Raw genomic sequence first — 21,953 nt, forward strand, 5'->3', positions numbered from 1 at the left:
GAAAACAACAACAACGATCAAGGAATGAAGATATAAGATACAAAATCAACAGAGTCGCCAGCTTTCATTTTTTAGAGGTAGGGACAAAATTTGGAGATTCTTTACCCATAAGTAGAAGACACAGCCATGCAGTACATATTGACCACACCCCAACTCTGGCTACTAGCAACAGGCATCTATAATGAACACCGATCAAAATACCCCTCATTTCTCGTGAAAAACAACAACTGAATAGACTACAGTGGACTGTAGTGGACTTTATGTTGTCAGCAAACAGCTGGATACATTAAGAAGATTGATTTACCCATAGGTAGAAGTATGAAATTATAGCATTCATGTTTGAAGAAATAGTGATTTTAGATAAAACCTGTTTTGTTATTTTATATATTTGAGAGGGGTAAATGTAAATAAGGTATTATAATGTAATTGGTACTGGACATATCTGATCAATGTTAAGTTATATTATATATTGTAGTTTCAATTATGTTGCCAAACAACACAGATCACACAAAAATATGTGCAGCTCAAGGCTTAAATGATGCCAGAACGAGTGTAGAGCCATCTGTGGGGTCATCTGCAAATCTGAAGTGATAACAGCATTTACTACCTTACCACCCAACTCTCTTGCTATGTCGGTAACAACATTCACTACTATACCAGACCATTTTATTCACTACTGCAATGTACAGTAGGCCTAACATTAATTTATATTGCATTTCGATTATAATTTTATCCTTCTTTTCCTAGCCCACCTGTCGGTAACAATAGTTCTCAGCTTGGTATTTCAGGTTGAGAAGGGAATGCAGATTGACGAGAAGTTCTGCTTTCATCAAATCAACAGTACACTATAGTACAGGCAGAATCAATAGGCGGGTTTTTTGTTTGGTATGGAAACAACTCACTCCACACTTTCTCTAGCAGTTTATGAACAAAGAGACCTTTCTGTCGCTCTGTTCGAATGTTAGTTATTGACAAGTGCTTGTCTGTGATACTACTGTACTACAGTTTGTTCGTAAATACAATATGCCTCATAATAAACAGTATTTTAAACAACTTCTAATCATCCGAGTATTGTAATCGCTACCATGTCTCAATCGGGCCCTGATATCAGAAGCCTTACTAAAGGTGTTGTTTATCAACTTCACTGTTTCTTGAAAGAACTGTGAGGACATTAAAAATGTCCTGTCATCAACGCAGACAGTCACTGCCAAAGGCCAGTGGCGCTTCTTTACGATCGGTCCAGAGAATTTATGCAAAAGGGAGACGAATAGCAGTAAAGCAATGATCCTATGGAGCCTAATTTTACATATATTTATTTAAAGAACACACGGACATATGTAGATAATATGGAATTTTACATTTAAATTAATAATATTTTTTTTAGATATTGTAACATTTTATTTTATGCTATATTAAGTTGTTTATTTAAGACATTAACAATGGAAAATTGTTTCATTATTTAGATTGTTGAAAACCATTATTAAGTTAATTTAATTTTTTTTAGAAATTGTTCACGGAATAAGGTAAATTTCTTAATTGATATGCTAATTATATCTCTGTCAAATGGAGTATTATATTGTAGTCTACTACATATTCTCGACTGCTAAATTTTTAGGAGCTCCAGTGTTAGTTATAATTAGATAAAATACATTATGTTTGGGAATAAAATATTATTAGGATCATAAAATGAAATATTATTTAATAACTTGTCAATAATACATTAAGTTGGTAAGTATACTGCATAAACATTATTTAGTATTTACTGTTTCAACACAACATTCTGAAAATACATAAATACAAAGTATTTGTGTAAATATTTGATTTATATTAGGTTTCCATTACACTTTATTACATTAGTGAAATGACTTAACTTACAAAATATTATAATGATAATACTGAGTAAAGAATGTAGGCCCTATTTGTAATTACTACAAAACAGGTTATTATTGTATTTATTTTCTAAGTTTTCCTGCAGTGAAAAAGTATCAATTGGGACAGGACCATACACCAAGCAGGTTCTGAGGGGGTGTAGGAGTCGGGGTAGAGAAGTAGGGGTTCACCAGACCCGCCGATTTCTTCTGTCCCTAGTATAGTTTCTTACATTAGTCAACTTTAAAGTAACATGAGAGAAAATCCTCTCTACATAGGCATTAGAGGGTGGTATGGCCAAGGCACATGACACTGCCTCTGCCAAAGCAGGCAGACACCAATGCTTAAAAATCCCCAACCAGTTCAATCTCACATAACGGCTCGGTTAGAAAAGCCAACGTACTATGGTAGGAACGATCATGATTTTAAAACCAAATGTAGGAAACAGAAAATGGATGTAGGTAAATTCTCATTTTTAAATAGAACTATAAATGATTGGAATGACCTACCTGCAGCGGTCTTTGAGGGCTGTCCTTCCTTAAGGAGTTTCAAGAATAATTTAAAAAGTTGTGTATCAAGTGCAAATTAAAATTAAGGTGACATTTAACATTTAATTTTTTAAGGTGACATGTATTTATTTAGCCTGACGAGTTACTTCCTTGGTTTGAATCGTAAATTATTTAAAAATAGCGTGTAAGAGGGCCTTAGACTAGAAATGTTTAGCTTAAATGTAGTTCTGTTTATAAGTACAGTATGCATAAGGGTGTAATTATTTGACTTATTTGAACTGTTGTATCAGTGAAGCGAGGTGAGTCAGTGAAGTTATGGTTTTACAGTGCAGTGAATAGTTCCGATCAGTGATAATTTATAGCGTCAATGAAATGTGTTCTATAGTGTCAGTGAAATGTGTTATAGTGTGTCAGTGAAATGTGTGCTAAAGTGTCAGTGAAATGCGTCATAGTGCCACCACAGTGAGTGAGATGAGAATAAAGTGAAAGACTATTGAAACTTATGTAGGGCCTATACATAATTATGTAGGTTGTAATGTAAAATTAGGTATTTTATTTATGTTTTATTATTATTGTGTTAAATTATATTGTGTATTCTTATTGTATTGTGTATAAAATTGTATTGTGTATTGTAAATTTATTGTGTATTGCTTTTTTTTTGTGTATTGTTTATATTGTGTATAGCACTGCCACCGGATGCTTGCCCACTTGCAGTGTAAATAAATACATACATTCTCCTTCTAAAACTTTTGGCAATGTGTTTTTTAAAACACACTATAGTCTCCAAACAGAGCATCCAAACTGACACCAAGTGAAGATGCTTCTTAAATGTTTTTGAAAGAACTTTAACTTTCCTTTTAATGATAGTGATTCAAGTTTCTCTAGAGGGTTGTTTTCGGAGAAATTCAAGTTCTTCTGAATACAGATGATAGTATTTTCATAAAATTTACAAAAATCACTTTCTGATGATTGTATAATATTCGAGTCAGCTTTGCTTCTGCTCATAAAGAAGAATATTCTAATATTAAAATAAATTACATCTAGTAAAATGGAGAAAATTACTTTAGTAACTTAAATTATAAAAGTACAAAAAATCAGGACAATCAGCATCCTGAGTAACATCATAGTGGGAAGTGGGAAAACAAAACCAAAGCCGGAACTGTCGCACAAAAATTGGAATAGGTGGCAACCCTGATAATGAAACATTTATTAAGCCTGGGAGAAATCTTGTAATTTTAACTTAAGAATAATAGATGTTGGGAAAAAAAACATACATACGCGCGCGCATGTAGGAACTCACACATTATGCACACACACAAACACGCACATGTGCATGTGCACACATGCTCACTAGATTTTATAGTGACAGAATAACTATGATGACCTAAAGCTGCATTCAATTTTAAAATGCTGAAAGCACTTAATCATATTTAAAAAAAAAATGGATTATATGCTATGAATTACAGTTGGACAGTGAGACAAACTCACATGCACTTAAATCACTCATGTAAGTCCACTGTACTACACCCAATTTCTTCTTAGGTGGGGGAGAAATAGCACATAAATTTTGCCTGTAGCCATCTCATTCAGGGATAGGGTTCCTTTATGCGTTAAATCTTCGACAAAGACCTTCCCAACTGAAGGAAACCACGACAAAGATATTCATTTCTTTAAAAATCCATTCCTCTCAGCTGCATCAGAACACATGAACTTCAGACTAATGGCAATCATGGATGTAAATAAAAACTAAATAAGGAGAGATAAATTGCCAGACCCCATGTACACATGGAGCTGAGATGGCTCTGTGCATCTAACTGAAAGAGCCTGGGTTAAGCCTAGGTGAAATTTTGAACTTTTATCTTGTTATAACATCCAGAATGGCTCTAGAGTTCTATTGCTAACATGGGAACATTCAATGTCATGTCAGAATCCGCTTTGAATACTTGTATACGGGCAAATACTGTAATAAGCAAGTGACTGCAAAAATGTAGCTGCCAAATCACTCTAAGACAGGTTTGAGATATAAGATATTTCGTTGTAAGCTTTCTACTTACTTCGTTATGAAGACTGACCAGATGCTTAACACCTTACACTATCACAAGGCAGACTAGCGATTTCTAGGTTATAATGTAAATAGATTGTGACTGCTATGAACTATGTACTGCACTATCATAGTGTCAATAATGATCCAGTATGATAAACAGTCGGAGAATGAATGTTTAATAGTACATTATGCAACGAGCCTATAATGGTAGTAATTAAGACGCAAATATGTTTGTTTATGAAACGAGCATCTTAATTACCATTATAGGCAAGTTTCACACGACTTTTTATGCTCGACCATATTTCTAACTTGAAATTATTCAAAATTAGGTCATGTTATGGTTATGTGCGAACTGACCTAAATTGTGAGATGTGCGCAGACGCGAAAGTATTGATTTTTTCCGAGGCCGAATGTCATTGACCTTGATAGAGAATAAGATGAACATTAGTCTGATATAACCTGGAAATTGATTTAGAATTGAAAAATGAGATGACAAATTGAATTTATTTCAATATTATTTACAATTAACGCTAATTATTATAATAACAGAACATAACCTTCTGCGACAGTATTGGATTTCCAGCCTCCGTGACTTTTCGCTAATTGTCTTTCGATTGCATATCCGAGAATAACCGATACTTGCGGTTTTATAACGGTACAAAGGTGACTTGTCATTGGCTGAACACCTGAACTTTAATGAATAGGTGTACTTCAATGAGGTGCATTAAAGGGCTGCTACCAGGTGTATAATTACTACATTTCGGCATGGTCGAGCATAAATCTGGTTTAAAGTTGAGCTGATGCAAATGAAGGAGCACAGAGAGAATGTCAAACACATGTAATCCAACAGCCTAACAAAAAATGCTACTTAAATGGTGGAACCTGTTTCTTGTGCCTGTGAAATCTTAGTATCACGTCAGAAAGTAATATTATTCATGCTTTATTTTGAAAAGTATGTATGTCATAATGAAAAGGGAAGTTTCACCCAACGAGCTGTGTTAGGTAATGCAGAGTTATTCCACAGCATATTATATTATGATTGGAAGAATTAATTAACTCTTTTTATTTAATATACATTGATTTATGAATACTTGATCCAATTTTGTTGATTATAAGATTAAATTACCTTAGGGATAACAGCGTAATCTTTTTTGAGAGTTCTTATTGATAAATGGGTTTGCGACCTCGATGTTGGATTAAGATTTAATTTGGGTGTAGAATTTCAATTTGTTTAGGTCTGTTCGACCTTTAAAATCTTACATATGTACTGCAGCTGTGTTTACAGTCCATGTAAGATTTAACGAACTCAAGAAAGTATCTATGCCTATAAAAAGTATAAGTAATAGGCCTATACAAATTGCCCAGTTTTAAAATTATAACACAAATCCTTTAAGTTAAAAAAAATGTTATTATCTATGAAAAATATACACATGGTATACAGTACAATCAACTGAATTTGTAGAAGTTCTTAACTTTAGTTTGGTCTGTTTTTCTAATAATTTATCTTCTACAAATTGTTAAAGTAGTTTACACAGTAACTTGAAAACTCAATCATTTTTGCTAGAAACAATGTAGGACAAAGATCAAATGCTCGCAAGATATTGTACTTTACATACAATATTAAGTTTCAAGGCATCATGTTCAAAATAAAAAACAGATACACATGGTACATGAACACTGCAACCAACAATGAAATAAAGTTTTAGAAGTTAAAAAAAAAATATGAGCTTAAAAATTTTCGTAATAATGAAATGATCATAAATAATGATAATGTGAACATGAAATATCTTTGCATTACAATGTATGAGATTTTAGTGGAGATTTAAAACATATATGTAAAACCGAAAAGTATGCTAAACTGAAGTCCGTTAAATTGAGACAATACCGTACTTGGAATTGACAGCATATTTTTTTCGTATTTAAGCTTTTCTTTACAGTGTCTGCTCGTGTACAATTTTTCAAGGGTGGTTTCAAACTGATGATTTATAAGAGTTCCCTTTGTGCCATCAAGAAAGCATGAATCTCTACATTCCTATGTCTGAAAGCCATTATACACAGTCAAGTTTACTGTTTTCTGTACTACATACAGAAATTAGCTTAGGCCTATATCCTTAGAGGGTGAAAACATTTTAAGATTAGTCTGCAAAACAGTTAACGATTTTATGTGCAATAAAATTTACGAGTAAAGAAGCAATAATTACAATTAATTAATTAACTAGTGGACTTACTCGTGTTAATTATGTACGTTTGTGCGGCTTACAGCTATTTCAGTGCTTCACACACCATCCTCAGAGCCTACTAGATCTTGGCGTCATCTCGAACTTCTCTGCCTGTTATGTGGGTGCGTTTGATTGTTGAAAGGTGTTGAAAAGTGGAGTCAAATAGTGTGTGTGTACTGAAATTGATCTGTGTGTTGAGAATTTGACCGGGGTGTGTTTTAGTGTGTTTGTATATTTCGTATTGTTCTAGTGTGTTGAGTTTTTGGTTCTTGGGTTGTATGTGTAGCATTTATGTTATTGTATGAATGGTTAGCATTGGTTATGTGATCGGCATATGTAGATGTATTGTGTCCTCTGGTTATTGCTTTAATGTGTTCTTTGTAGCGAGTGTGGAATGATCTGCCTGTCTGTCCTATGTAGAACTTATCGCAACTATTACACGTGAGTTTGTATACACCTGTGTGGTCGTATTATTTGTTTGTGTTTTTTGTATGTTGAGATGTCTTTGTAGTGTGTTTTCTGTTCTGTATGTTATGTTGTATTTCTGCTTTCTGAATGAAGATGCGATCTTGTGTGTGCTTTTGTTTTCATATGTTAGTGTGATGTATTTCTTGTGTTTGTGTTGTGTTTTGCGTGTTTGTTAAGTTTTCGTTTTGTCTTTCTTATGACTCCACTTTTCAACACCTTTCAACAATCAAACGCACCCACATAATTGAAGTTCGAGATGACGCCGAGATCTAGTAGGCTCTGAGGATGATGTGTGAAGCACCGAAACAGTTGTAAGCCGCACAAACTTACATAATTAACACGAGTAAGTCCACTAGTTAATTAATTAATTATATTCAAGTGTTAAAAGTAGTGTACGCAAGATTCAAAATGGACAATAATTACAGTTAACATTCAATTTTCAATACCCATACTACACAATACTCAACGAATTATATGAAAATTAAATAATTTACTCACTCCTTGGATGTAGTTTCTAACATCTATCTTTTCATTTTGAGAATGAGCACCATCATCTCCTGCTCCCAATGGCAGCAGGATTACACTCTTCCCAGTTGTCTCCTAAAATGTGAACATATTATGGGTATTAAATTTAACCACGTTGATAATATCTTTGAAAAATATTGGAATGCAAGAGGTCAAATGACTTATTGTCAAACGCCTGGCATTAGAAAACAACAAACAACAACAAATTTAACCAAGTTTAAAGGTCTGAAAATAATTGGAACATGTAAGTGCTTATGTTGCTACCTGTAAAGTCAATGTGACAGGAATTGAGCCACCTTCTCTTGTTAGATCTGGCTCTACTCCATAAACATGTTTTGTTGCCTTGCGGCCAGCAACAAAATTTGGGCCATTTGGATCTGTGTGCCAGTAACGACCTCCATGATACATATAAGCCTGTAACAGACACCAGACTCTTGTAACAGCGATGTAATAACAAGTGAGACAATTTTAACTTTTTTACAATACAGATAAATTCTTCTTTTCTTCTTCTTCATGCATTAAGCCCTACAAAGGCTTGTTGCGCGCTCCAAATTATTAGTTCATTGGTCTTTCCATCGTTTTTTTGGTCTTCCTATGTTTCGTTTCCCTTCTGGTATATAATTTAATATTTTCTTTGGGTATCTGCTCTCATCCATTCTGTCTACGTGATCTAGCCATTTTTGTCTATGATGGTCTATTCCTTCTTTTAGGCTAAAAATAAATTTTACAAATAACTTCATTTATAATTTTCTTGTCAGTCAATGTTATGGCTGCTATGGATTAATTGTTCTGACCTATTTCAGTCTAATAATCAAGACCTGGATTCTTATCTTCGACTCTACTATGTTCCTATTTTGTTCAAATCGAAATTTCAATTTTTTGTTACGTTTCATGTCCCAAAGTAAAAAAATTTGAGAAAATAATATGACCTACAAAAATCTAATTTGGAGACTGGAACCTAAAAATTCGTAAGTAATTAATATTTAGAAGTTATAAGTTTCGAGTCCACACCTGTGGAGTAACGGTTAGCGCGTCTGGCTGTGAAACCAGGTGGCCCGGGTTCGACTCCTGGTCGGGGCAAGTTACCTGGTTGAGGTTTTTTTCTGGGGTGTTCCCTCAACCCAATATGAGCAAATGCTGGGTAACTTTCGGTGTTGGACCCCGGACTCATTTCACCGGCATTATCACCTTCATCTCATTCAGACACTAAATAACCTAAGAAGTTGATAAAGCGTCGTAAAATAACCTACTAAACTATAAGTTTCGAACTGCCAGTTTCAGTGTATTTAATTACTAACTTATTTATTAAAGAAGCAATTTATTGCAACAATCAAATAATCAACTTTTCTCAGTTTTCAAGCATGTTTTAACTGAAGAAAGAGTTTGTCTTAAAATCTAAGCAGTATTTCAGTATGTAGTATCCCTGAAAATGTGAAATAACTGGTTTGAATGTTGTATTTAATTCATAACCAAGTGTTTTGTGTGTTATCAAAGAAGTAGTAAATTTATTTTTATTTTATTGGGTTATTTTAAGATGCTTTATCAACATCTAGGTTATTTAGCATCTGAATGAAATGAAGGTGATAATGCCGGTGAAATGAGTCCCGGTTTCCAGCACCGAAAGTTACCCAGCATTTGCTCGTATTAGGTTGAGGAAAAACCCCAGAAAAAACCTCAACCAGGTAACTTGCCCCAACCGGGATTCGAACCCAGGCCACCTGGTTTCGCGGCCAGAAGCGCTGACCGTTACTTCACAGGTGTGGACAAGAAGTAGTAAATTATCGGTATGAAAACTATAATACAATAAAATTGTTTCCATTAGGTAACCTTATAAAAAGAACAAAAGGAATAGTTTGAAGATGTGATAGACTAATAAACAATGTAATATGTATAAAAATTCTGAATAGTATTTTAAAGACCTTTGAAATCGCAAACATGATTTGGAAAGAGTCTAAATTGTGTTTTCAGAATCTATAAATCCTAAGCTTACTGACAACTATAATTACTACAATACTATATGAAATTATTAAAATATTAATAAATGAAGACAAGGCACATTAACATTACAAAAGTAGACAAAACTTAAGTGTCCTGAGCAGTGGCTTTATAAGTTCACACCCCCTGTTCGACATGGCAACTATACAGGGTGGAAGTGAAAGGGATGATAGGGTACACTTAAATGAATAGAAAACCTATATTACGTTTTGTGATTAAATGCAGAGTTAATTAGAAAATTGAGTTTGAGGTTTCAGCAGTTTGACAACATCGCTGCTAACACACCTCTCTTTCTTGTCGTCACACAGATGTAAGAGGCCAACTCAGGTCTTCTGCTTTAGTGAATTACCTCTCATCTCCCTTTCTGGCTATGATGTTGCAAGATGGTCACATCGTTCAGTGGCTTTAAATTAGTGGTACTTTAAAATAAATTTTCACGAAAACCATCCATACTATTGAAATACACCAGAGGGATAAATGTTTCCTTATTAGATCTTCTATCGATATGGACAAAAACCACGATCTTATTTGCAGCAGTTACCGAATAAGAGGGTGTGAAACATTTGGGAAAAAATATTTTTTTTCTGAGAAAACTATGATCTTTCCACCATTACACTTTTTTTGTTACAAACGGCATGAGTTATTCGTTCTGAAAATCTGCTGGGTTATTTCACTTCCATTCTGTATATGTTAATTTCTGCCACAATCCAGGATATTTTACATAACCGAAGCTGATGAAATATGATTTGAATCTGAGTCAGTTTTTTTTTAAGAAATTTTTTATTATTATTGCACAAATTGGTAACAAAATAACCAGAATGACACTGATTATGATTATTATTATTATTTAAAATATTAAATGGGACTCATTAGATGAAATGCCAGACTCCACAAATGAAGGGTACACGGGAATAACGATCAAGGTCCATTTTAGAAAGTTTCGAGAAAAACGAATTTTAAAGTTTAAGCACTTAATACTTAGTTATGTGTGTATTTAATAGAAATTGACGTAGTGGAATGTCAAGAATGATGATTTCTTATTACTAGCTAGACCACATGATAGTACTTTCTTTCCACTATAAGATAGCATTATTAACTCAATTTCGATTTTTGATGGACCTTGATCGTTTTTCCCGTGTACCCTTCAAATAGTAAAGGTAACAATAAAATTGTAGGTTTGAAGTGCACATAATAGTTTTTTTAAAAATCGAATGGCTAGCAAGGCATGTTAACAACAATGGTCAGGATTGCCAACCTAGTGAGTTAGTATCTACATAGACTGTAACATTTGAACATTGGAACAGTAAATGAATGTAAGAGAAAGATAGGAGAAAGGTCAAAGAACAAATAGGACAAATAATTCAATATGATACCTTATAGAGATAAATTGAAATTGAGATTTTAGTGAATAGTAGTTAGAGGAAAAAGGGGGTGTGAAAGTAGTATGGAATATTAGATATATTAGGATTAATGAACAAATAGAGAATAGCAAATGAAATGTAGGAGAAATATTGAAGGGGAGTTTGACAAAGTAACAAAAAAGGTACATAGTGTAATTGGGAGTATTTGTGTAGACGTGTACTGCAAATAATGTGTTATTGTAATAATATGTTAATGGTGGCACCGGATACAGAAATGTGAGGTACACCATTACATGTAAAGAAGTGCTCTGACGAAATATATCATATATCATATCATATCACATAGACAGTTTAATTTTTGAAGTCAGGTGATTGTATTGAGACCTTCAATGACATATTCAGCTGTGCCAAGAAGTGCCAAGAAGATAGCTTGCAGGAGGATAGCATCACAACAACAAAGAATAAGTTCTAAGACACTGATGACTATTGTAAGATAATTCTTCACATTACTTCTACATAATTGTGATATAATTATTTATATTACTCTTACTTCGTAATTTTATCAAGTTACGTACACAATGTAATTTTTCATGAACATAGGACGATTGCTTTCAAGTTTTCTGTTGTATTTTTATTAGAGCACAAAATTTGTTCATTACTGCACATATTGGTTTTATTATTGCACAAATTTGTACGACTCCACACTAAAAAAAAACCTGGCTTGGAGTAATAGTAGTGGTGCTGATAATGTCAAATTTACCTTCATTGTATTGGTGCTTCCCCTAGCTGCCCACTGCTTTTTCAAGTACGCAACAACTATTTCCTCCACCTTTTCTGGAGTTTGGTTGGGAACTATACGAATTGAAAACTTGCCAATAGTCTTCCTTGGTATTACAGTTTTGCAGCCTGGTTCACTAAATGCTCCTTCAATACCATGGAGAGACAATGATGGAAAACGCCAGCGATGCTGAAGCAACTTCACCTTAAAATAATAGAAAAATTGTCATGAAATATCAGTAATGTTTCTCATTATTATCACTAATGTAAAGCATAACATATTTTCTGCTACCTGAACTCATAGAGAATTCAGCAAATATATAACATTTAAAAGTAAAAAATAGTGCAATGCATAAATGGTACATACGAGGTCGGACAAAAAGGTAATAAGACTGGTTTAAAAAAAAACATTTTTATTTACATCTTTAACCAACTAAAATGTGATCACCTTCAAAGTATCCCGTTGGTGCTGCCACTGCTGGTAGCAGCTGTGAAACTCATCTTTTGAGACATTACTTCTGTGGCTGGGAGGAAAAAGGTCTTAAGTCAATTTTTTTGTGAAAATGAGATTTTTATATATTCTGAAAACTGAAACAATTCTCTACAATCTGGTAAAATGGTTAAAGTTAAATAAGACTCCTGACTGGATTTATAGAGCGTTATCAAATGTCCTAAGTACTTTCTGAATCGAGCACACTCAGAATAAAAGACTTAAGAATATTTAATACTTTATTCCTTACAAACCATCACATGTTTACTTTCCATGCTTCCCTATTAAAAAGGTCTAACTTGTATTTTAGCCATTTTATCACATACTGATGCCCTTTCCTTTTAAAACTTTAAGCACCAGGGTAAACAGCCCTATAATTGTTTAAGACCCACTTTGCATTCCTAATAATTTAGAATTCTCATTTATTTTGACATGAAAAAGGTCTTATGTTTAAATAGTCCCTTCTACTCAGTTTGGGTTCAGTCTTAAAAGGGCTTAAGTGCGGCTATTTTTGGAAATAATCAAGAAAATTGTTAAATGAGCAACATTACCTATTTTAGAAGAAATATAAACAAATAATAACCATCAAAAACCTCTTCATTAAAAAACTCTATAATTGAAATCAATTTTAATCTTTCTACTGCTCTCCTGAAAAGTATAAAATTTTTACTAAAGATCCTCCCAGCCACAGACTTAACGCCTGGTTTACAGAATATCGGACGTCTTCTGTTGTTTGAAAATGGCGTGCTTTCACAACTGACTTCATTTTTGAGAATAAGAAGTCGCATGGAACAAGGCCGGGTGAATATGGAGGCTGCGGCAGTGTTGAAACATCTGCAGTCACATTTCTCCGTTCATCTCGCTGTTGCCCGGTGAGATTTTACGGAACCATTTTTGCACAAATTTTTCTCATGGCCATGTCTTCAGTGAGAATAAGGCGAACAGTTTTCTGATTCATGTTCAATTCTTGTGATATCATTTTGCTGTTAATGACCTGTCAGTTCATACAACTTCACGTACACTGGCAATGTTGTCATCTGTCTGAGCAATTGTTGGCCACCCACCCCAGTTAATCTCCAACATTGCTTCTGCCCTTAGAAACATTTTATGCCAGCAGAAAGTTTGTTCTCGTGGCATTTTCACAGAGTTTCACACTAAACAAGATGGCATACAGCTGCGCGATATTATGCGATTCCATTGTATTGATGAGGAACAAACACACAACTCCACTAGTCAGGCAGCTATTCCACACTGACGGCTTGCAGGATGGTGCCAGTTGGAATTCGGGTGGAGGAAGGACCAAGCTCAAACATTTCTCTGGTAGGAGGCTACAGGGTTGTCTCACCAGGTGAGGAAAAAATCAAGTCTCATTATTTTATTGTCCAACCTCGTCCTCCTAGCTATACATTTTACACACGAACACAATCATCTTTCTCTAGACCCCTTCGTGCCACCATATTCGCACAATTCCATTGAAGTGTAAAGAAATAGACCCACTTTATAATAAGTGAATGCAAACTTGTAGAAAAAATATTAGTAAACACTAATAACTAATATTAGTTTAAATTGTGCAAAAGAGCTTGTAAAATTCACTAATAATATTACAGTCTTACTAATAAACCGTGTATAGTTTTTATACGAGACTTATGCAGAGTTGAGACAGAAAACTTTACTAACAAACCATGCATAAGTGGTGGATGTATAAACAGGCTGTAACTATACAATGGGAATTGCTTTGCAGTAGTTATATACGCGAAACTCCTTGTTTAAGAGTTGTATATAGAGAAAAAATGGCCGCCCCTCTAACAGCTGTTCGTATTGACTGTCATTTTATTATGATGGTTGCCTTGTAACCACAGAAGAACAAACCAAAGAGCACAGAATAATTAGAATAATATTACTGTAGCTTTGACCAAAATATAGTGTGGTAATCGATTAGAGCCAGTTGTACTATCGATACTTAACACGCCACACTAGAGCGCTCTACCGGATGCAATAGAGAATCTCAGATATTTTATTACCTTTCGTAATGAAGTAATGACGAAACTATAACGTAGCTGTGAAACAGTTATACTGTTATACACGACGTATGTAGTGATTATTAGTAAGGAATTTACACACGACGTATAAACGAGCTACTCATTGTATAAGTATAAAACAGTTAAACATCTGTATATAGAGTTTTTATTAGTAAGACCGTTACTATTTTACTAATAATTTGTAAGTTTTCTTCTTAGCATTATGCAACAAAACTATTCTACAAATTACAAATCACAACTAAATTTACTAATATTAATAGTTTGTAAATTATTATGTAACACGGCCCAGGTAATTAGCCCAAGCAGGAATTGAACCCATGCGAGAGCACATACCTGACACACTGTTTCTTTATTTTTTATTTTTTTATTGGGTTATTTTACGACGCTGTAACAGCATCTGAGGTATTTAGCGTCTGAATGAGATGAAGGTGATAATGCCAGTGAAATGAGTCTGGGGTCCATCACCGAAAGTTACCCAGCATTTGCTCGTATTGGGTTGAGGGAAAACCCCGGAAAAAACCTCAACCAGATAGCTTGCCCAACCGGGATTCGAACCCGGGCCACCTGGTTTCGCGGCCAGACACGCTGACCGTTATTCCACAGGTGTGGACGACACACTGTTTCATTCGGTGTTATTTCTGATGTAAGAAAACACAATCAAGATAAAAACTGTCAGATTCAATTGTCACTTTTCTCCCTTTACTTAATACATTCATATAATTTGCAGTTATTTTTTATAGTCATTATGTTTTATGTGCATAATTTTAGAATCAACTAGGCATAACTGATTAAGAGCGATTATGAACCAAATATATCCAGTAGTTTAGGGAAAAAAAAGAATGTATGGATGATGATGAACAAATGTTATTTCAAAATCCATTTTTCGAAGTTTGAGATGTCTAAAATATGTACTTTCGTCAAAATGTCGAAACTGATGGTCTGCATACTCTCAGATTATACAGGGTGCGTCAGGAAGAACGGATGGATTTCAAACTATCGATACGCAGCTAGGGGAGGGATAGAGTGAGGGGGACCACAACTGTTGGGTCAGCGAGAGAATGCAGTTTCAGTTGAGAACATGGTGTTGGTCTGGTGTACAACGTGCTTTCATCACAGAGACATTTTTGAAAAATGAAGAGTCTGTGATCGCCACTCAGGACTTATTTCGACATCGGACGTCACGCTAGGATTCCAACTAGGAATACAATTTTGCGGTGGGTGGCTTCATTTCGTACCACAGGTTCAACATTAAAGAAGAAATCACCTGGACGAACACAGAGCGTGTGTACACCTGCAAATGTGGAGACAGACGTAGGTTGTCCGGCCACCTCAACGATCAGCCCGCAAACATGCTATTGTCCAAGATTACGGTAAGATCTCGCGCCCTGCGAGTTCTTTCTTTGGGACCATTTGAAGGCGAACTGAAGACGGCGAGTCGTGAAGAAATCGCGGCAATGCCACCAGCTATGACTGTGAAAGTGGTGGCGAACTTCAGAAAACGCCTCAATGCCTGTATCGAAAGCCAAGGACATCATATGGATGATGTTGTATACCATAAATAAACTGCATGTATTGGTGAACCTGTTGATAACAGTAAATTTTTGATTTGATGAATCCTTACAATTTTCTTGCCCTGTGAAATCCATCCGTTCTTTCTGACGCACCCTATACAGGGTGGAAGTGAAATAACCTTGCAGATTGAAAGGGACAATAGGGTACACGTAAATGAATAGAAAACCTATATTACATTTTGTGATTAAATGCACGGTTAATTAGAAAATGATGTTTAAAGTTTCAGCAGTCCAGCAACATCGCCATTAACACACTCTACTCGTGATATAGATTAAGAGATCAATGAACTCTGTGTGTCTCAGTAGGTTAGCTACTCTCTGCCTCGACATTGCCACCAGTTCGAATTGTGTAGTGGCTTGAAATTATATTTATATACTTAAACTGAATAATTCCAAGGAAAAATTGTTCCGAGGCCGGGTATCAATCCTGGAACAATATTTCCTTGAAATTATTCAAACCTGCTTCACAGGGAGCTACTACCTGAAAGCCGGATTTGCATTACACTTAAACTGTCCATGCTATTGAAATACGTCAGAGATTTGCAGCCGCCAAATTACTCTTCAAGGAACGACCACTCATATAAATTGAGGGAAAGAAGACAGAGGACGGACACTGGAAAGTTTTCTTTTCTCAATTGTACTATCAGGGACTGGAATGCTTTACCTGCAGACTTACTAAAGGCTTTACCAACAACCAAAAATGTATTTAAAAATAGGCTTAAGGACTTTACTAATAAACGGTAATTATACACAGTATTTAAAGGGTGTAAATGATATTTTGTTATTGAAGTGTTGTATCAGTGAAGTGTGTTGTGTCAGTGAAGCTTTATAGTTTATAGTGGCAGTGCAAAGTATTTGAACAGTGAAATGTTTTTGAAGTGTTAGTGAAATCAGGATAGAATCAGTGAAATGTGTCGTAGTTCCAGTGCAGTGAGTGAGTTGACAGTGAAATGAGTGTCATGTTGAAAGGTACTTGTGCAGATATGAACATATCATACTCGTGGGTTTTAGTTCGAATAGGTTTAAGATACAAATTAGATTTATTTTAAATCTTATTTTAAGTGATCGTGCTTCATTTAATTTAGGATATTCCCTGTTGTTATTATGATTATTATTATAAATTATTGTTAGTATTAATTATTAGTATTATTATTAATTGTATTTTTAATCAATAAGTTTATTATTGTCATTATTGAGTGTAATTAGTTACCACTGCCACCGGGTATATACCCATTGCAGTGTGAATAAATACATACATACATAAATTATTCTTCATTATATTTTCTATCGATATGGACAAAAATAACGATCCTGCTCATAATAGTTACCGAATAAGAGGTTGTTAAACATTTGGGAAAAACATTTTTTTTTTCTAAATACTATGAACTTTCCACCAATATGATATTATAGCTTTTTGTTATACACAATATAAGCTATTTGCTCTGAAAATCTGCAAGGCTATTTCACTTCCACCCTGTATATAATAAGTGAAACGACATTAAAATATACACCGAAACAAACAAGCACAATTAAAACCTTATTACTAAGAAATAATACCTTATCCTCTTTGTGCATTAACTTCGTAGCACCGACATTTTGTCTATATTCTGGCACATCAAATTCAATATCCTCATACAAAGCTGCTTCTTTGGGTGTAAGCTCAGCAACATCGTCATGTAAGCCAGTAACAAGGATATTGCCATCTTTGTCAACCAAAGTATTGAGTAAATACACCAAATCTGCTAGTGCTTCATGTCTGCAAATGATACGTATAGGAATGATACTTTAAGTATCTAGAAAAACAAAACAAAACATCTTCATACACAGAAAATCAGAGACAACTTTATGTGTGAGTGCATGCGTATGTATAGGCCTACATATAAAATGAAAATTTCAATGAACAACTTTTATGGATGAAAACCTTGAAAACTTTTAGAAAATCGAACGTTTTGAATGCTTATCTCCCTTCATCCCTCATTTAAATGATTAACTATGTAAACAAAGAATAACTTTCACTTGACAGGACCAATATACACTCGCTCAGTGGCGGCTCCTGCGTATTTCTTAAGAGGAGGAAAGAAGGTAACAGGACGAAATGACACCTTCTTGAATGAAACATGCTACAAATTAGCCAACATGCACACATTTAAGACCAGGCAGTGTTGGGATTGGCCTTCCCTTCTGTATAGCAATAATCTGTTCTTGTAAACTGAGTTTCCTAAATTTTCCATAATATATAATGTTTTCACTTCCATTCATTGTTGAATAATTGCACAAATTAACAATTACAAGAAAAATTCACTTCGCAGCATTTTTCGACCACACTACAGCATCACACGTGTTGGAAGAGACTATAGCTACTAACATGTAATCGGAACCGCGGAAATGGGAATGGGAAATAATCTGAGGAAAGCGAGAACACTGCGCCCACCCACGTGGTCTGTGTTGCCATGTGTACATTTTACAAGTTCAATATCACATGCTTTTGAAGAATATCAGTTCTTGTAAAGTCATACTATCATTATTGTTCAAAGCTGCTGGTGGCCAATTTTTTATGTTAAAAATAATGTAGTGTGGAGTATCTACTTTCAATTTCAAATATATTTGTACAAAACTGACAATTCGGCTGTTGCCCTGTCTAGTACACAATGAATGAAAGCGAATTTCAAGGGCCAAAAAGATCTGTGATACTAACGTAGAACTACTTCCTCTTTGTTTTATATAAACCCGACTTTAACTTTCAAATATCCTTGAAAGTTTCAAACCATGAATAGTAGCCTGTATAAAGTACAATGAATAATATTTTTTATTTATAATAACAAAAAAAAAAATGGTGTCTTTCACAGCGTTGCGTTAAAACTGTTTTACTGTGCCCTCCTCCTAGATGTGTTATAGTCTGGTTGAATGCAAGATCGTTAGATGGCAGCGGTAGCGAGCTTGCTGCATGACCAGTCGGTTTCTATTTCCCACCCATGCGCTGATTCAGAGGAGGATCTCCTCCCTCTCCGTTCATTTACTTGCTTTAAAACTCTGCTTCTTTCTCTGGCTGCTAGTGAGCTGTTGTCTATGTGTGTTAACTGCAGTAAAGGAGGAATAGATTGACTTTCCTCCACACAAACAATCTCGCATCTTTCTCACAGTTTTCTAGCAGCACATGAGTGCGCATCGTTTAAAACTCGATCAACCGAGGTTTTCTTATAGCTGTGAACTGAAAAATTATCGAATCTTCCTTGAATTTCAAGGCACATATTTTATTTGGTATTTACTTTCAAAAGAAGAAAAATGTGAGGAGGACGTTCCTCCCTTCCATCCCCCCGAGGAACCGCCACTGCACTCGCTAGCTGCTACTGAGCACAAAACAAGTAAACTGAGGATGGGGTAAAGCAGATTTGTCTACTTACTTCATTCCCTAAAGGGCGTTCACTCTTATTTGTAGCGTTAATGTGAGAAAGAACAAAGCAGTAGCTGTGTTACTGTCATGCATTGATAGACCTTCGGAATATAAGACGTAGTTATATTTTAGACAGTATTTTTTTTTAAAGAACAATGTGTCAAAAAGGTAAAAATGTTTTTCTACTCTGCCCTTTTGGTTAAGTGAAGTTCGGATGAATGAGGTTTTACTGGTTATTGTATTACAGAAACAGTTTCTTGCTCAATTTTCGATTTTATCATTGCAAATAAATAAAAACTTACACATTTCCACCAAAAGATCCACTGTGAAGATCTTTGCAGGCACACTCCACTTCAACACCAAAATAGCAAACACCTCGCAACCCGTACGTGAGGCATGGCTTCTTGGTACCTAGCCAGTAGTTGTCAGAGACACAAACGTAATCTATATCACTCAGAAATGTCTTCTGTTTCTTAACAAGTAGTTCATCAAGTCCTTCACTGCCTGATTCTTCCATTCCTTCAAATACGAACTGAAAATAAATAAATACAGTAAATACATCAATAAGCAAATTCTTAAATAAACAAATCTAATCAATCAATGAGTGAGTCAAACCATCCTTAACATACTGTCATCTCAAGGGATTACTAATTATTGTATATTTATGTCAAGTGTTCAGTGAATGATTTTGGATAAGGGCGCAAATAGTCATAGTAGCTGACGCGCCCTTTTTAAACCCCACTAACTAACTTTATGTCAATGTTCAATTACTGTACAATATCCCGTACCTTTACGTTAACAGGTATGTCCTGTTTAGTAGCTTGGAAGGCCTCTAAGGCGTTAATCCATCCAATGACAGGCCCTTTGTCGTCAGTTGACCCACGTCCATATAATTTTCCATCTCTCTCAACCAACTCGAAGGGCTCAGAGTCCCAGCCATCAGCTTTCAGAGCAGGCTGAACATCTAAGTGTCCATACACCAGAACAGTTTTCTTCTTTGGATCACTTCCCAATGTACCCAGAAGAGCGGGTGGAAGAGGGAGAGTCTCTCCACTGTGCAAAGTCTGTATAATAAATCACAGCCATTTAAATTATTTTGCACTTGTTCACGCACTTATATAAATTATAATCAACATAGGTCTTATATTCATTCATTCATTCATAGTGTTCTGTCCAAGGGTAGGTCTTTCACTGCAAACCCAGCATTCTCCAGTCTTTCCTATTTTCTGCCTTCCAGGTCTTAATTTATATGTACATTTATAATGCTTAAAATTGTACCTGCGTAATTAATGTACAGGGTTATTACACAGTAACATAGCTGAAATTGAACTATATATTATTTTCATGTACCGAAGTACATATGATATTTCCATGCAGATATTCTGCGTCATCATACGATGAAAGAGTAATGGGACAGAGAAAAATTCTCTCCGGCACTGGGATTTGAACCCGGGTTTTCAACTCTACGTGCTGATGCTTTATCCACTAAGCCACACCGGATACTCATCCCGGTGTTGGACAGAATCGTCTCAGTTTAAGTTCCAACTCTTGGGTTCCTCTAGTGGCCGCCCTCTGCACTACGTCATAGATGTCTATGAACGTAGGACTGAAGTCCACACATGTGCCGAGGTGCACTCGTTGTGAGTGACTAGTTGGCCGGGATCCGACGGAATAAGCGCCGTCTTAAATCACGAAGTATAAAGTGCATAAAAATTGCTGATGATATGGCATTGTTAGCAGAAGAGGACACGATACTATGAGATATGCTACAGGAGCTAAATGACAGCTGTGAGCAGTATGGGATGAAGATAAATGCAAAGAAGACGAAGACCATGGTTAATGGAAGATAACTAAAGAAGGTAAATGTGTTAATTCTAAATGAGGCAGTAGAGCAAGTGGACTGCTTCAAATAATTGGGGTATACTATAAGCAGTAACATGAGCTGCTGCGAGGAAGTCAAAAGGATGATAGCAATGGCAAAGGAAGATTTTAATTGAAAAAGGAGCATCTTCTACGAACCTCTGGAAAAAGAACTACAAAGAGAATAGTAAAGCACTTTGTGTGGAGTGTGACACTGTATGGGCCAGAAACGTGGATATTAAGATGAAGTGAAGGAAAACGACCAGAAGCATTTGAAATTTTAATATGGAGAAGAATGCAGCATGTGAAATGGACAGACAGAATAAGAAATGACACTGTAGTAGAAAGAACGGGTGAAGAAGGAATGATGCTGTAACTGATCAGGAAGGGAAAACAGAATTCACTGGTCAATGACTAAGAAGAAACTGTCTACTGAAGGATGCACTGGAAGGAATGGTGAATGGGAGAAAAGTTTGGGGCAGAAGAAGATATCAGATGATAGACGACATTAAGATATATGGATCATATGCGGAGACTAAGGCGAAGGCACAAAATAGGAAAGATTGGAGAATACTGGTTTTGCAGTTGAAAGACCTGCCCTTACAGACTGGTGCTGTATGAGGTAAGAATATGTTGGCCATCCATACTATCAATACATATTTTTAGGTAACTCTCATTATCAGACATCGGATTTTCGGTCTCAATACTGAATATTAGGTGTATGTCAGTTGCAGGGAAGCCTAGATCATATATAGATAGCTAGATCAGCCTTATAGGTTTTGAAGTTAACAACTTTTGTCAGGTTTACTATGCAGCCGTTTAGTTGTTACATAAG

The 21,953-nt window shown here is 35.3% G+C and overlaps 1 protein-coding gene across 2 annotated transcripts in view; it reads right to left on the reverse strand.

Annotated features, from left to right (window-relative positions):
• Nucleotides 1–21,953, reverse strand: part of Cndp2 (Cytosolic non-specific dipeptidase 2) — a 31,874-nt gene that overhangs the window by 2,699 nt on the left and 7,222 nt on the right. For both annotated transcript variants that reach the window (XR_011334075.1, XM_069836490.1), the window contains exons 4-9: nt 20,047–20,322; nt 19,561–19,790; nt 17,425–17,623; nt 11,751–11,972; nt 7,899–8,048; nt 7,608–7,709 (exon numbers count right to left, since the gene is read on the reverse strand). Coding sequence is in view for 1 of the 2 variants with exons in the window: in XM_069836490.1 (XP_069692591.1) it covers nt 7,608–7,709; nt 7,899–8,048; nt 11,751–11,972; nt 17,425–17,623; nt 19,561–19,790; nt 20,047–20,322 (1,179 nt within the window). In the remaining variant the exon portion in view is untranslated. The remainder of the gene's footprint in view (nt 1–7,607; nt 7,710–7,898; nt 8,049–11,750; nt 11,973–17,424; nt 17,624–19,560; nt 19,791–20,046; nt 20,323–21,953) is intronic.

The sequence above is a fragment of the Periplaneta americana genome, chromosome 1 (genome assembly GCF_040183065.1).
Source record: "Periplaneta americana isolate PAMFEO1 chromosome 1, P.americana_PAMFEO1_priV1, whole genome shotgun sequence".
NCBI classification, from domain to species: Eukaryota; Metazoa; Arthropoda; class Insecta; order Blattodea; family Blattidae; genus Periplaneta; species Periplaneta americana.